The sequence below is a fragment of the Fundulus heteroclitus genome, chromosome 16 (genome assembly GCF_011125445.2).
Source record: "Fundulus heteroclitus isolate FHET01 chromosome 16, MU-UCD_Fhet_4.1, whole genome shotgun sequence".
In the NCBI taxonomy this organism is placed as follows: Eukaryota; Metazoa; Chordata; class Actinopteri; order Cyprinodontiformes; family Fundulidae; genus Fundulus; species Fundulus heteroclitus.
Window position 1 is genome coordinate 12,386,172 of NC_046376.1, and position 14,120 is coordinate 12,400,291.

Consider the following 14,120-nt stretch of genomic DNA (forward strand, 5'->3'; position numbering starts at 1 on the left):
GCATATTTATTATCATTTGAGAATGAGATACATTTTCCGTGTTTGATTACGCAACTGTTACAGGTGTATATCATTAGAAACACATGAAGATGTTTCAGCAATTCAGCTCCAAATGTGAAACATGCATCATATGGATTCTTTTTATAGTGATTCTCAAATGTAGATTTCAAGCATTTTTCTGTTATTTTGATTATTATGGTTTGTAGCTATTAAAATAATCAGCTTCTGAATTTTTTTTAAAAGAATAAAGCAGTGATACCACGGTCCTTAAAACAGATATTGGTACAATTGGCCAGATGCAAATCCTATGGCACAATCTCTCCTCTGACTGGACTTAAAAACAGTGAACCAGCATGGCTCCCTGTCCTAAATGACCATGGAAGCTATAAACTAAACAGCTTGGATTTCATGCTTTTTGCACCTTGTTCTGCCACAATGTTTCCTTCCACTTTCCATGAATATGATGGCAGCAGACAGCTGTATGCTGCACATTTGACCTCGAGTGTGTGTGGGTCAAAACATTTCTGCATTGAATATCCATGTCTTTAATGGTTTTATATGTAGCCTAGCTTTAAGAGAAAATGAAATTTAGGATTCATTAGCCATCAGCAATAGCATCAAAAATACCAGAAAAAGAAATTGAAATCACTCTGCATGCAAGGAATGTAAATAGTTTAGTTCAATGCTTTCTCTAAAATAATTGATTTATTTTGGATGGACTTTCATATTTTACAGATTTCTTTTCACATTAAGCACATATTTTCAATTAAATTGCATTAAGGTATTGCATGTTTTATTGCAATAGATTATACCAATTTATTTTATATAGACCATACATGATATACAAGTAGTGCTGAATTTGCTGAGACAATTTGAAATAATTTAAAACTTTGTGACTCTTTTGTGCAGTGTTGGTCACTGCTGGTCATTTTAATTTGTCCTCATTGCCGTTTGTTCACCCAGAAGCCATTTAAGCAACACAAACCTTTAATACTTTTGCAATGTCAGTGTAAGCCAATAGCAAATATTATAGGACACAAGCCTATCCTTGGCCTAGAATTGACTCTTTGCAGCCCTTGCATCACAGGTGATACTGCCGGTCAAAAAAGTATGTTGGAGTCACACCATATTTAAACAATCACACCGAATTGAGCAGCAACAGCTCATTAAAACATAACTTAGAGATCTTATTTTAAAGATACACACATTTGCTCAGATGAATAACATTGCATGAAAAGCTTCTCTTAAAAAAAAAAAAAAAATCCCTTTAGCTGTCGTTCAACGCTTTGTTGCTGCCACCTGCTGGCCAATTTCTCCTACTACAGGTGCATGGTAAATTTCCACCTGTAGATCAAACTGCTGAGGGTGTGCGGCTGCATCGACATCTACAAACTGCACTCAGACTATTGGAGCAAAGCACGTTCCTTTTATTGAGTGTACAAAACAAGTGCAAAAATACCCTTCAGGACAATTACAGCTACAGCATTCAAATCAAAAAGCAGTACAAGGAAGTGCCCTTAAAAAAAAAAAAAAAAAAAATAGAAGAGCATTGCGCAGTAGAAAAGATTGCAAAACGTTGGCTTAGATTCACAGCATTTCATAAGTAACAAGTGCAAGCTGCGGAAACAAATGCCAAGTTTATCAGCATTCTCCCTCTGAAACTGAGCGCAGGGCACAGATGTTACAAGGAAGAATCTCTACAACCGACAATGAATCCAACACTTAATGCGCAACTTTGGTCCAGAAGCTAAATCACTATTACTTCCAGGGTGGCACGAACATGTTGTAGGATTATGAAACTACGGGAAAAGGAGACGCTGTCTTTGTAATAAGAGTAATTCATTGGTACAGACATCCAGTGATGCATGCAGTCAGAGTACCTAGTGTGTCTGAGCGTTGGCCTATGGAGGACAAACGCCTACGTGTTTAAATACGCTGTGGAAGGAGACTACGCTAAACAGGACTGAGTGAGGAGAAAAATACTGAACAGATAGCAGGACCGTCTAAGGCATCTTGGGTTGTGGTGCAAAACATTAAAAAAGGCACATAGCTTGTGGCTTTAGGGGGGCTATAAGTGGGACCCTAAATGCTGCACAAACACACCAACCTTTCACAAAGTAAGCCTAAGTTTTAATTCACCAACCACGCCCCCTGACACGCCCGTTTGCATCTACAGTATGGAGCACTTTGGCTTCTTTTTCTTCTCCGGCTCCTTTTTAGCCGCCTCCACCTCCACCTCCTTGGATCCATAGAAGCTGGAGAAGCAAGCGGCGGCGCAGATGGGCTCCCTGAGGCTCAGCATCCACCGTCCTTCGCCGTAATAGCGCAGCGAGCCGAGCTCCATCTCCTCCACCACCTCGCCCTGCGGTAGGGTCAGGATCTGGAGCAGGTCCAGGCCCGTTTGGACCGGCTGGACGCCCTCCGCGCACCCCAGCGTGACGTGGGCGCGGCTTCCGGCGGGCAGGGCGGCGGACCCGGGGACGGCGGCCTCCGGCTCCTTTTCCGCGTCGGCGGGCCAAAGCTGGAGCTGCTGCTCGGTGAGGGACACCCTGGCGCCGACGGTGCGGGGCGTGACGAAGAGCGCGGTCAGGGAGAGCTCGGACACAGAGCCGTAGGACTTGTTCACCACCTGGAGTAGCCGCGGGGAAAAAAAAAAAAAAAAAAAAACGGCACAAGATTAAAGCAAGATACAAGCGCATCCGTCTCAATTATTAGGGGTAAAAAAAAAAAAGTGGCTTCTTACTGGATTCTTTGCATACTCTGCTGCACCGTCTGCTTTTCCATAGTTGCAGAACTTTGTGGTGCAGTGCAGGGATCTTTTGGCCTGGAAGTACTGCTCCAGGTCCACCTCCTTCTCAGCTTCTCCTGTGACTAAAAATCAAACAGCAAACCGGTCTAATTTCCAAACACCAAAAAAAAAAAAAACAATTGTCTTAAATCGTCAACTTTAATGACACTCACAGTCAGCTATGTGCTTTTTGAAGGCTTCCAAGGTGTCCAGCGTCTTCAGGAAGTCCATGGCGGTGCACCCGATCTTGACCTGCACTGGAGACAGAAGGAACCAGCCAAAGTAAAGAGGGAGGGACGTCTCCTCCAGGGGAGCCTTCATCTCCAGCAGGCGGGCCTCCTCCAGCCCGCGGCCGCTCTTCTGCTTCAGCCGACTCGGGTCTCGGCTCCACTCGGTCTGCGGCTCCAGGAACACGACGACGAGCTGGTGCTCCTTCGCGATCTCTCCCAGGCGGGCGAGCCGGTCGTGGGCGTGGTTGGTGTCGTCTACGACGATCAGCACGGCGGAGGAGGCGCCGTCGCCGCAGCGCGCCACGACGGCCTCGTCCAGAGCCTTGTACCCGTCGGCGGAGGGGCCGTCGGGCTTCACGCCGTGGTCGTCGGCGCAGAAAACGGAGCACTGGTCTTTGTAGGCGTCGGCGATCGCGCGCGCCAGGAAGCTTTTGCCGCTTCCGGGGAGGCCCCTGAGGACGACGAGCGTGCGAGAGATTCGCAGGGCGGCTTTGGTTTCCTCGTGTTCCAGGAGGGGAAAAGAAAGTGAACCGGGCGCAGGGGCCGGATCTTTTTCCTTCTGAGCCTCTGGTTCTACCTGGACAGACTCAACAGCTTCAGCTTTTACCGCCGGCTCCTCAGGAACAACGGGCTCGGGTTTGTCGGCGGTCACCTCCGCCTGAACCGGCTCCCCACTCGGGCCTGATGGCTCCTTCTCCACGGCCGCCGCCTCTGCAGACTTCTTAGGCGACGCTTCAGTCGGCGCCGCGGTTTCTGGAACCGCTTCTTCTCTCGTCTCCACTATGGCGGGCATTTCGCTCTCGGCCTTCGCCTGCTCTGGTTCCGCCTGCTCTGGTTCCGCCTCGACTGGGCTCTGCGCCGCTGGTTGGGGTGTCGTTTCTGCTGGCTTCTCTGGCTCGGATTCAGGGGCACCCGCTGCCAGATGGGCCTGGACAGGCTCTGGGTTATTCGCTGGCACAGGCTGGCGTTCGGGGCTTTCTGGTTTTGTGTCTAAAGCCGCAGCTGGGTCAGAGGCCTTTTCTGATGACTCGGCTGATTCTGCCGGTGCCGCCGCACAGGGTACCGGCTCCTCTTCTGGTTTTTCCGCGCCGTCTTCCACCACGTCTTTATTTTCCTGGGTGGCGTTTTCTGCCACAGCTGGCTGTTCCGTTTCTTGAGCGCACGCCACCTCTGCTGCATGACCGTTCGCCGCCAGCTGGTCCGCTTCTCCCACAGCAGCTGGTGGGTTCTCAGGCTCGGCGGGCGCCACCGCTGCCTCCGGTTTTTCCTCTGGTTCCATTACAGCCGCCTCTTGATTTTGAGCTTCTGGAATGTCTGGAACCTCACTTTTCTCTGTCTCCATGACCAGTGTTGCACACCACCAGGTACCTTAAAAAAGACAAAAAAAAAAAAAAACAGAAATAAAAGCTTGAAATAAGTTTTACAGAACATTTAGATGTGAATGGAATTACTGTTTCCCTGAATACATAAATATTCAGGGAAACAGTCTGAATTCCAAAAATATAGCTTTATTTTTATGTTCACAATGTTGGTTCTGCATGATCTTATATAGAACAAACAGGAAGTTGCTCAATATCGGTTTAAAAAAAAAAAAAAAAAAAGTGTACCGGTAATAATAAATAGCTTTCACGATTTAGATTTCTGGAGATAATAAAGTTATCTAGGATCTTATCTCACAAAAAAAAAAAAAAAAAATAAATATATATATATATATATATATATATATATGTATATATATATAAATATATATATATATATATATATATATATATATATATATATATAAAAAAAAAATTCAAGCCCGGTTTTGATTAGTGTTGCCTTTTTGTGGTTCAGTGGAGGTTTTCCCAGCCTTGTGCATGCAGAAGTGAAAGCGCTAAGTAAGTTATTCAAATTTATACATTTACATTTATATGCCGAGGACAGTAAATCCTCAGTTAAGAGAGTTCAGAGAAACTAGATGGATTCTTCTGACTTTGCATAGAGATACCCAGCCTACAACCCTGCCAATAAAGCAGACAAAGGCTAATTAAGAAAATAGGCTCCTGGTGGGTAAAAAAAAAAAAATAATAATAATTTTGCTCCGTTTAAGGAAAAGTTGAGCTTTTCGACGCCAAGTGGGAGGAAAACCGTAAACTAAGACAATAAGAAAAGCGGAAGAGTTAAACTGAACTGAATGTAGCAACAATAGCAATTGCCCAATTTTAAATCGCCGTATTCGTCAAACTAAGAAACAGCAACTGAAACTCCAGTGGGAAATCCGGGGCTCTACAGACGCACACAGAACCAGGCAGTTTGGGTTTTAAGGTGGAGTAGCAGGGACGGCTAAAGTTACCCTTTTGTTCAAAGCAGAACCTGCACAGAGCATCTGCTGGACCCCCCAAGACACAGACGCGTGGCATTTGTCTTAAAATAAACCAAAAAAAGCGAGGTTAAACCTTTATTTAAAAACTATTAAAGACGGACATGTTTTAAAAAAATAAATAAATAAAACAGAAGGGAAATTAAAATCATGAAGAACACATTTTAGTCAGGCAAGCAGGAGGAGGGGAGTGGCGTTCACGCTCACATTAGCACGCCAGACAAAAACAAGGCTTCAATTAACGCGGCTGCACCGTCAGCAGCCACGCCACCGGGGTTTTAATCGGTGAACCGACCAGAAGTCAATCCGTATGTCCTGACCAAGTCAATTTTAACCGTGCAAATAAGAAAAATAGCGGGTTTTTCCTCTCTAAACGTAGTTTCGCTAACACGTCAGCTTACCAGAAACGCTGCAGTGAAGGAGCCCACGGAGCTGCTGCTGCTGCTGTGCTGACCACGCGTTTCCCCCACGGAGCACAATGACACGGCAGGCTGGCAGCACTGGACCCTGACGCCAACACGCTCGTCTGTCTCTTCAAGGGGGGGAGGAGAAAAAAAAAGGAGAGAAAGAACGGAAACTCCCGGGACGCGCATATGGGCGTGTCCTTAACCACGCCCCCTGTACCGGAAGTACAAATAAAGGATAGGATGAACTCTGTTGTAATCTAATCTTTAATTAGGCATTTTTTTAAAATCTATAAACAATGAATAATAAGAAAATCTCGTATCTTTGATGTCTTCCTAAATGACTTTCAGTTATACTTCAAATCTCTGAGATACGTTGAAACATGTAAAGGCCTGAATAAAATGTTAATCTATGTTAATTTCCTCAGACTTGAGACATCATTTTAAGGTATATTTTCCCTTTGTAAGGTTGTATGTTTGAATCTTTTCATGTTCCTTTATTTAAGTATGCCTCTCTGCATCCACCGTGGACATGCAGAACCTTTGAACCTTGTCAGCTGTTGTACCTGTTTGCATATGTTTGGCTAAACCAATTTATTATTAACAAAAATGAAAAACCTCAATGTCTCACCGTGGACAGTTTTGTCTTTCAATGCAACAGGCAAGAACGAGTCTACGATCTAAATAATGACTTAACATGCTCATTTAGTTCAGTTATACAATAAAAGTAGAACATTATTACACACAGTGCTTATCTTCCAGTCAGTTATTTCTGTTAATTATGATTATGGCCTAAATCTGGAAAAAAACAATAGCTTCTAATTCAATTTCTCAGAAAATGAAGTAATAACTAATTTTAAAAGAAACATTTTAATGCAGAAATGTTATGGCTTGTATAATCACGGGGAAGATTGCTGCGCTGGTGGTCGTCCAGCTGTCACTAATGCCCTCCACAGAGAGGATAAGCCGCAAAATGACTTCCCAGAGGGCTCTGTCCCAGAACTTTATAGGAAAGGTAAGAGGAAGAAAACAAGTGTGGCAGGAAATGCAAATGGAGGAGATTCACAATGGACTGTGGCTGCAGTCAGGGATTCATGAGCCAGCACATACAGGCATATCCAGGAAAAGGTCTACAACTGTCACTTTTCAAAAGAGACTTGCCTGGGCTAAGCTGAAAAAGGACTTTTATTTTATTGTTCAGTGGTCCTACGTTGTCCTTTCAGATTTAAGTCAATTTTGCATTTTATTTGGAAATCAATGTTCCCCCCGCAACCTGGAGATGGGAGAGGCACAAGTTGCCTGAGGTCCTGTGAGAAGCTTCTGCATTTAGTAGTGATTTGGGAGCCACGTAATTTGCTGCTGTTGGTCCACTGCGTTCTATTAGGTCCCGGTTTTGGGCAGCCACGTACCAGGAAATGTTGAAGGACTTCATGCTTCCCCGTGTTAACCAGCTTTGTGGAGGGGCTGATGTAACTTTGACCACAGTGATGCAGTAATTCATGCAAAAGAAGCCCTGGCTTAGTACAGAGCGCATGCACACTGCACAGACGTACTTTTCAGTGGGTCGACGTGTTTATATACGATATTCAAATTTTGAAATCCATCACTGTGTGTAACTACGCTGCATGAGTGAAGAAAAAAAAATGAACGAAAAAAAATAACATAAGTAGTCCTTCAAGAATTGTTCTAAGCCTCCTTCTCAATTTCAGCTGAGGTTTGGGTTCTAAAGGGTCTTTGTCATAGTCTGAACTTCTGTCATTTTTTTAAAAAAGTGCTTAAAAAGATGCCCAGTGGAATAAAATGGGTCATAAATACCATTTATTTTTTAATAATTTCAAATGAGTGTGCATTCTTGTGAATCCTATACACTGTTTATACCAAATTGTGGTACTGTTGAGTGTTACATTGGACCGACAATTTATACAGGATCTCTGCTCTGTACAATAAAGAAAAGGCTTTTGTCTTATGTGCAAAGTTAAAGCCACTGTAAAGTAAACTAATTTACATGTTGCTGATCCCATCGATAACAGTCTGTCTCGCTTACACAAGCATATTCTACATAAACCATGTGGTTTTATATAGTTCTCTATGCTTCCTTATTAAAGCTCAGGTTGAGCTGAGACTTTGTCATTGCAACTGATTTTTCCCAGTTAGGGATAAGGGTATTTGTATCATATGCAAATTACACCATTAATGTCTCAGAAGAGAAGTGAGAACTGACACAAGCAGGAGTTTCTCTCAGCTGGTACTCTCAACTTATAAAAAACAGAAAATAAAAGGAATGTTAGATTTTTTTATTAACAGTTTTTTTTTAGGGCTGCACATAGAAAACAGAAAACTAGAAATTGAAAACAGTCACTGTAAATGAGTGACTAAAAGGATAGCATCTGTCTTAAAGAGATATCAGTATTTTCCAATCAGTTCCGGGTCTTTACAGAGACACTATTCAAAGAAATCGATACAGGGAACACTTCCTCCAAAAAATCCCAACGGGGCGGGGGTCAAAACTAGAAAATCTGACTTTTAAACACTTTTTAATGTGGAAAGTTGCTCAGTGTTTAATCCGACATTGTCAGGGAAAGGCCGTGCTTCACGAAGACTGAATACGATGATAACGATGTGAGAACTTATTCCAATATGACGAACACATCTTAATAAATCACAACAGGATTCTCAATAGTGTCTGTTCTCTGGTGTGCTCTCTGTTCCAGAAATTCTCAGTGTGGTAGATGTTCCTTGGCTTCATCAAGTGCCTGAAGAGAAAACGATACGGTCAGAGATATAAAGAAAAAAAAAAGCCTTAAAAGAAAACTAACAGAAGGAATAAGATGACGATAAAAAACCTGTTGGATGGCACTCAGTGCTGTGTCATCATTTAGAAGTTTAGCCAGGCTCAAAGCTTTCTCAAAGTGAGATGCCGATGATTCAAAGTTTCCCAGATTCACTGAAACAAAAACAAAAAAAGAAAAAAAAGAAAAAGGAAGAAGTAGCAGAACTTTAAACATCAAGCGAGGATTAAACTGACAGCATTAGAGCTTTGTATTAGCTTATACACTAAGCCTGCACGTTTCAAAATACTATAAAAGCTTTAATAGGAGAAACAAAAGATGAATAATTACATTCTGCATGTCCAAGCAAAACCCTGGCTCTCAACTGCCACGTGTCATCAAACATTTCCTCAGCCGCGGCGACAGAACGCAGACCGTAGTCTCTGGCTTTTTCAGCACGGCCGAGCTCCAGCTGGCAACAGCCGATATCATGAAGCAACCAGATCTTCTCCAAACCTTCATGAACTAAAGGAATCTTCTCTTCCCAGCTGAATTAGCCCAGGACCAAGAAAAGAAAACCCAGAAGAAAACATAAATAAATGTGTTTTAAAAGTACATTGTGTAATGTGTTCTTTACTTACAACTCTAGGGCTTTGGCAAACTGTCCAGTTTCAGCATGGGTGCGACCTATGTTGCCCAGGGCCCTGGATGTCGCTTCTAGGAATGTACTGTCGATAAGAAAGATTGCTGAACATGCGGCCTCTTGTTAAAGGTTACGCTCACCCCGATTGTTCGGTTTCTTTAGGTTCTCACCACTGTTTCGCCAACTCCAGGTCTTTGTGATGCTGCTGCAGCGCTTTATCCATGTCTCCCAGGTCAAACGAAGCGTTTCCAATGCAGCTATGCAGGAAGCATATCATCTCCTCTTTCACTGGGCAGTCTTTCTTTGACCATCCTTGAACCATCTTCATTATTTCTTCCGCCTTTTTCAGACTACCTTTGGCATTCCCCGAGGTCAGCTCTGCAACGGCAGATGACAATGTAAACTATTTTACACAGAGAACACAAGACAGCGGTGAGCCACAAGTTCAGCCAGCGGCCCGTCCTACCGCCGTCTATCTCTTCGAGGCTCCTCAGGAGAAACTGGACCTTGTCAGACGGGGCGTCGGATTTCTGCTGCTTGGGCTGACGCTTTCTATCTTTGAGGGAAACGGGCTTCTCTTGACTCCACAAGTCAGCGCAGTTATCAAGAGACGTGATGCTGCTCTGGATGATGTCCTCCACCCGTTCGCCACTCTTTGTCACACCTTTAGCCAAATCTGTGCCAGATTGTATCAAAACTTTTAGAGAGAAGTCTTTGAAAAGTGAAACATACGTCACACTCAGAAAAGTGTGTGAAAGCTTTGCGCATCGTGGGCCAGCAAGGTGCTGACTTCATCAAACAATAGGCAAACGGACAAAAGCAAACGAGGATACATGGACAGACCTTCGTCCTGCAGAAGCTTCTCTAGAAATTTCTTGTGCAGGTAAAACTCTCCCAGCAGTTGTTTGGTGGTCTTCTCGTTCTTCAGGGCTTCCGGAGTCTGACGTTTTGCTTTTTTGGTCAGATTTTGAACAACAGCAATCGGCTGCACTCTCTTCACCGGGTATTCGTTTGAAAAAACAGAAATGTAAGAAAACCAGATTAGATACAGTCTAACAACATCCATATGTAAGAGCTAATGTTGTCCGATAAACCAAACAGCCAGTAGAAACATGTATTTTTTTTAAAGTCATGTGCTTATTGCAGAGATAGGTGGAACATCGATGGAGTTTCAGTCACTAGTGAATTGACGTTCTATTAGCTGTGACATCATCCAGGGAAGACAGATCACCCGCTACTACCATCTAATGTAGAACAGATTACTAGATCAATGTGTGCTTCTGTGCTTTTTTGTCTCTCTTGTTGTGTCTCTGCTCTGTCTTCTGTAACCCCCAGTCGGTCGAGGCAGATGACCGTTCATACTGAGCCCGGTTCTGCTGGAGGTTTTCCTTCCCGTTAATGGGGAGTTTTTCTTTCCACTGTCGCTTCATGCTTACTCAGTATGAGGGATTGCTGCAAAGCCATGGACAATGCAGAGGACTCTCCCTGTGGCTCTACGCTTCCCCAGGAGTGAATGCTGCTTGTCGGGACTTTGATGCAATCAACTGGTTCCCTTATATAGGACATTTTTGACCAATCTGTATAATATGATTGAATTTGACTTTGTAAAGTGCCTCGAGATGACATGTTTCATGAATTGGCACTATATAAATAAAATTGAATTTAATTGAATGGCGACTGAGCAAGGCCACAGCTGGTCAGCTTTTCATTAATGCATATATGGGGTGGAGGCTTCCTCACATTTTCAGATATCAAAAGGGAAGCAACTGTAGCACACAGTAGTGGAAACGTAAATGGCATCAAAGAAAGAAATGCATTGACGCATTCTGTACACATTCTTGGGTAGATGCAGATTGGACCTCCATGCAATGGGAGAAGTTCTGTGGAGTCATCCTCATCAGCAATCAAGAATCTTCCATTGTCACCATGTGTTACCAAACATGGTGAGGTTTCCTTTGAGGCAGACACTGGCTTAGGATGTACACGGATAACATGACAGACAAAACAGACTTGGTATTTACAGGATTGTTCTTTTTACATAAAAGCATGAAAGTTTGCATCAGAGTCCAAGAAATCTGATAGCAGTCCCTTTGTGAACGATATGAACCGCTGTGAGCTTACAGGAATTAATCCCTCTTTCAATTTGAAGTAATGAAGCAATATTTGTGCTTCATTAAGGCTGCATTTGCAGAAATGGGCAATTTGATATTTCCGAAAATAAGAGTGTACAAATAGGCAATAGCGGTAGTGTGACTGTAACATAATGGGCCACACACTTGTCAGCAGGGGGCGATAAACTGTTTCTGATTTTATTGGTTCTGGATTTGATGCTTCTGAAACATTGCATCTGACCCTTCTCTGAACTCATGCTACATAAACTGAGTCCAGATCCTGCAGTCGCCATCCCACAATCCCCTGAGCTGTACTCACCAACTAAATTCATCCTCTCCTGCACTGTGCAGCTCCCATACCATACAGTTATATGCTGAGACACAAAACACTTTCAATGGTAGCAATGTAAAAGTTCTTTAGCAGCTTTGTGGAGAAGTCCAGTCCGTTTCAGTTTCCTGAGGAAGACGAGCCGTTGTCTGGCCTTCTTCACCAGGTATGAGGTGTTCACAGTCCAGGAGAGGTTGGAGATGTGAATGCCCAGGAACTTTATGGTGTTCACACGCTCCACCTCCTCCCCCTGTATGCAGGGTGGACATGTTCAGTCTTCCTGGACCTCCTTTATTCTATTATTCCCTCCTAGGTTTTGCTGGTGTTCAGGATCAGGTTGTCCCTGGAGCACCACTGTGTCAGATTGTGGACCTCCCCTGATTTAACAGCATTTGAAAAATGTAGTTTGAAACAGCAGAGAGGAGCCCTGTGCAAACTTCTGCCAGGAAAGCTTTAGAAACACGCATAGTCAAACATCACTGCGGGCCAGGGCCAAGACGGCACTGAACCTTTCTTTTTTTTTTATACTGTACAATGCAGATAATCTCAAGGAATCATTTGGAAATGACAATGGACCATGACCTGTTTAATCTTTCCACGCTGCAGGTCGGAGGTCTCGTGCACACCCTGCAATAATTAACTGATTGCACAAACAATAAGTGGGTGGTTCTAGTCAGTGTCTGCTGTAATTAAAGTGCTTTATAAATAAAGTAGGCCTGGCTAATGTTGAGGCTTATCTCACTAAACTCAGCAAGACTTAGAGCAGGGATTGCCAAAGTGTTTTTTCTCCACACAATAAAGATGCGTAAATAAACCTTTCCTTTGTTAAATTAAAATCAAAAACTGTACATTTGATCAATAAATAAAAATGTATTGTAATGATCCGTATTAGACTTTATTGCTAAGTGCTGTTGCACACTTACTGTTTCTTTAAGTTAGGTTGTTTTGGGGTTTATACCGGAAGAAATGTGCCGCTCTGCCAGTTCTCTCCCTCATATCAGACACAAATCAAATTAAACTACTTTGTGTTTGTATTTTGCGGCGTAAACTGTGAGTCAGACTCAGATTTAGAAGCTGGTACATGTAATAAACAAAGTGAGAAGAACACACACACAGGTCATCAGCGTTTAGTCCGTGAATCCACCTGGATGGTCTCTGAAGCTTCAGGTTGTGGAGGTGTGACCGATCTTTTTCTGGCTCCAGACTGAGCCACCGATGCTCCTGAAAATCCTCAGGATCCTGTTGTGGATGTTGTGTGTAACTTTATTGCAATTTCATTAAAATTATGTTCCAATTTTATTTCCATAACCTTTGTTATGATGGCTGAGTTGTAATGACAATTTAATGTTATGTATCGTTTTATTTTTTTGAAGATTGAGGGGGTGTGTCAACCCGGTTGGGACACAGAGAGGGGTGCACTGACCTAGAGGATGTTTTTTGTTTTATTGACACCGGATCTCTGTTTTCAGTAGCACAGACTTTCAGTACAGACTTCTAACACATCAAACAAGAAAAACACTTACCTCCTCTTCTTCTTTAAGGAAGGACAGGTCTCCTTTAACTTCCAGTTTGGCAGAGGAAGGATCTGTGGCACAGCAGAGAGAGAGAGAAATCAAGTTTAGACTTGTAGTAAAGTGGAATATTTCATGTGATGAAACACCAAAAACGTCACAGTGAACGCCACTTACTGCCAACAGAGTTTGTTATGGCCTCCTCTGCCTTCTGGATGCCAATCTTGAATCCTTCCATCTGTGGGCGAATCTTTTGCCCTCTGTGGTTAAACACCAGCGCAAATTCAAATTCACCCATGTAATACAGAGCATCTGCTTTTTGGGACAATGCCTGAAAAAAAATGTGAGAAAAAACACCACCACATCAACCTACGATGGCTCTATGTTTCATTAAAACGTTTTTTTTAACTCATCTTAACCCCTGATGGGGAAAGATTACCTCAGGATACGACGCGTCCTCTTTAAGTGAAGCTTCGGCGTCCATTAGAGCATTTTTAAACTGGCCCATCCGCATGTAACACTTGGAGCGAGCGACAAAGCATTTCTTGTCTGTAGGGGCTAAATCAAGCGCCTAAACAGATAGTAAAGTTAGGTTATTTCGTTTTTTTTTTTTTTTCAAAGAAGCGCTAGCATTAGTCACACACACCATCTTTTAACTCACCGCGTCAAAGCTGCTGAGCGCCTGTTTGTAATTCCCTTTGCGCAACTTCCACTCCCCGTCGGCTCTTAAAGATGAAACTTTATTTTTTAAGATCTCCTCCTCGCTGTATTCATTTTTTCTTGCCATTTTTCTTGTTTGTTTTTGTTTTAAAAACACACCTCAAACCTGAATTTAAAGATGTCAACAAAACGGCATGTTGAAGGTATCCTAGCAACGGCAGCCGGGGGGGAGATGGCGCCCTCTTGTGGCGATTGTCCGGTTACTCAGAAAGTTGCGTTAATATAATGTAATAATATAATGTAATATTAGATTAG

General features: G+C 43.2%; 2 protein-coding genes across 2 annotated transcripts; both read right to left on the minus strand.

Moving 5' to 3' along the window:
* Positions 1–1,411: 1,411 nt before the first annotated feature.
* LOC105932735 (2',3'-cyclic nucleotide 3' phosphodiesterase) lies at positions 1,412–5,961 on the minus strand. The gene is made up of 4 exons (XM_012871988.3): positions 5,782–5,961; positions 2,962–4,386; positions 2,744–2,871; positions 1,412–2,629 (listed from the first exon to the last, which is right to left on the minus strand). Exons 2-4 carry the CDS (start codon positions 4,358–4,360, stop codon positions 2,171–2,173), a joined length of 1,986 nt encoding a protein of 661 aa, XP_012727442.2. The 5' UTR covers positions 4,361–4,386; positions 5,782–5,961; the 3' UTR covers positions 1,412–2,170.
* Positions 5,962–8,064: 2,103 nt separating this feature from the next.
* Positions 8,065–14,120, minus strand: ttc25 (tetratricopeptide repeat domain 25). The gene is made up of 11 exons (XM_012871989.3): positions 13,807–14,120; positions 13,585–13,716; positions 13,323–13,476; positions 13,158–13,219; positions 10,039–10,189; positions 9,662–9,871; positions 9,366–9,573; positions 9,194–9,280; positions 8,904–9,100; positions 8,628–8,728; positions 8,065–8,537 (listed from the first exon to the last, which is right to left on the minus strand). Exons 1-11 carry the CDS (start codon positions 13,930–13,932, stop codon positions 8,502–8,504), a joined length of 1,464 nt encoding a protein of 487 aa, XP_012727443.2. The 5' UTR covers positions 13,933–14,120; the 3' UTR covers positions 8,065–8,501.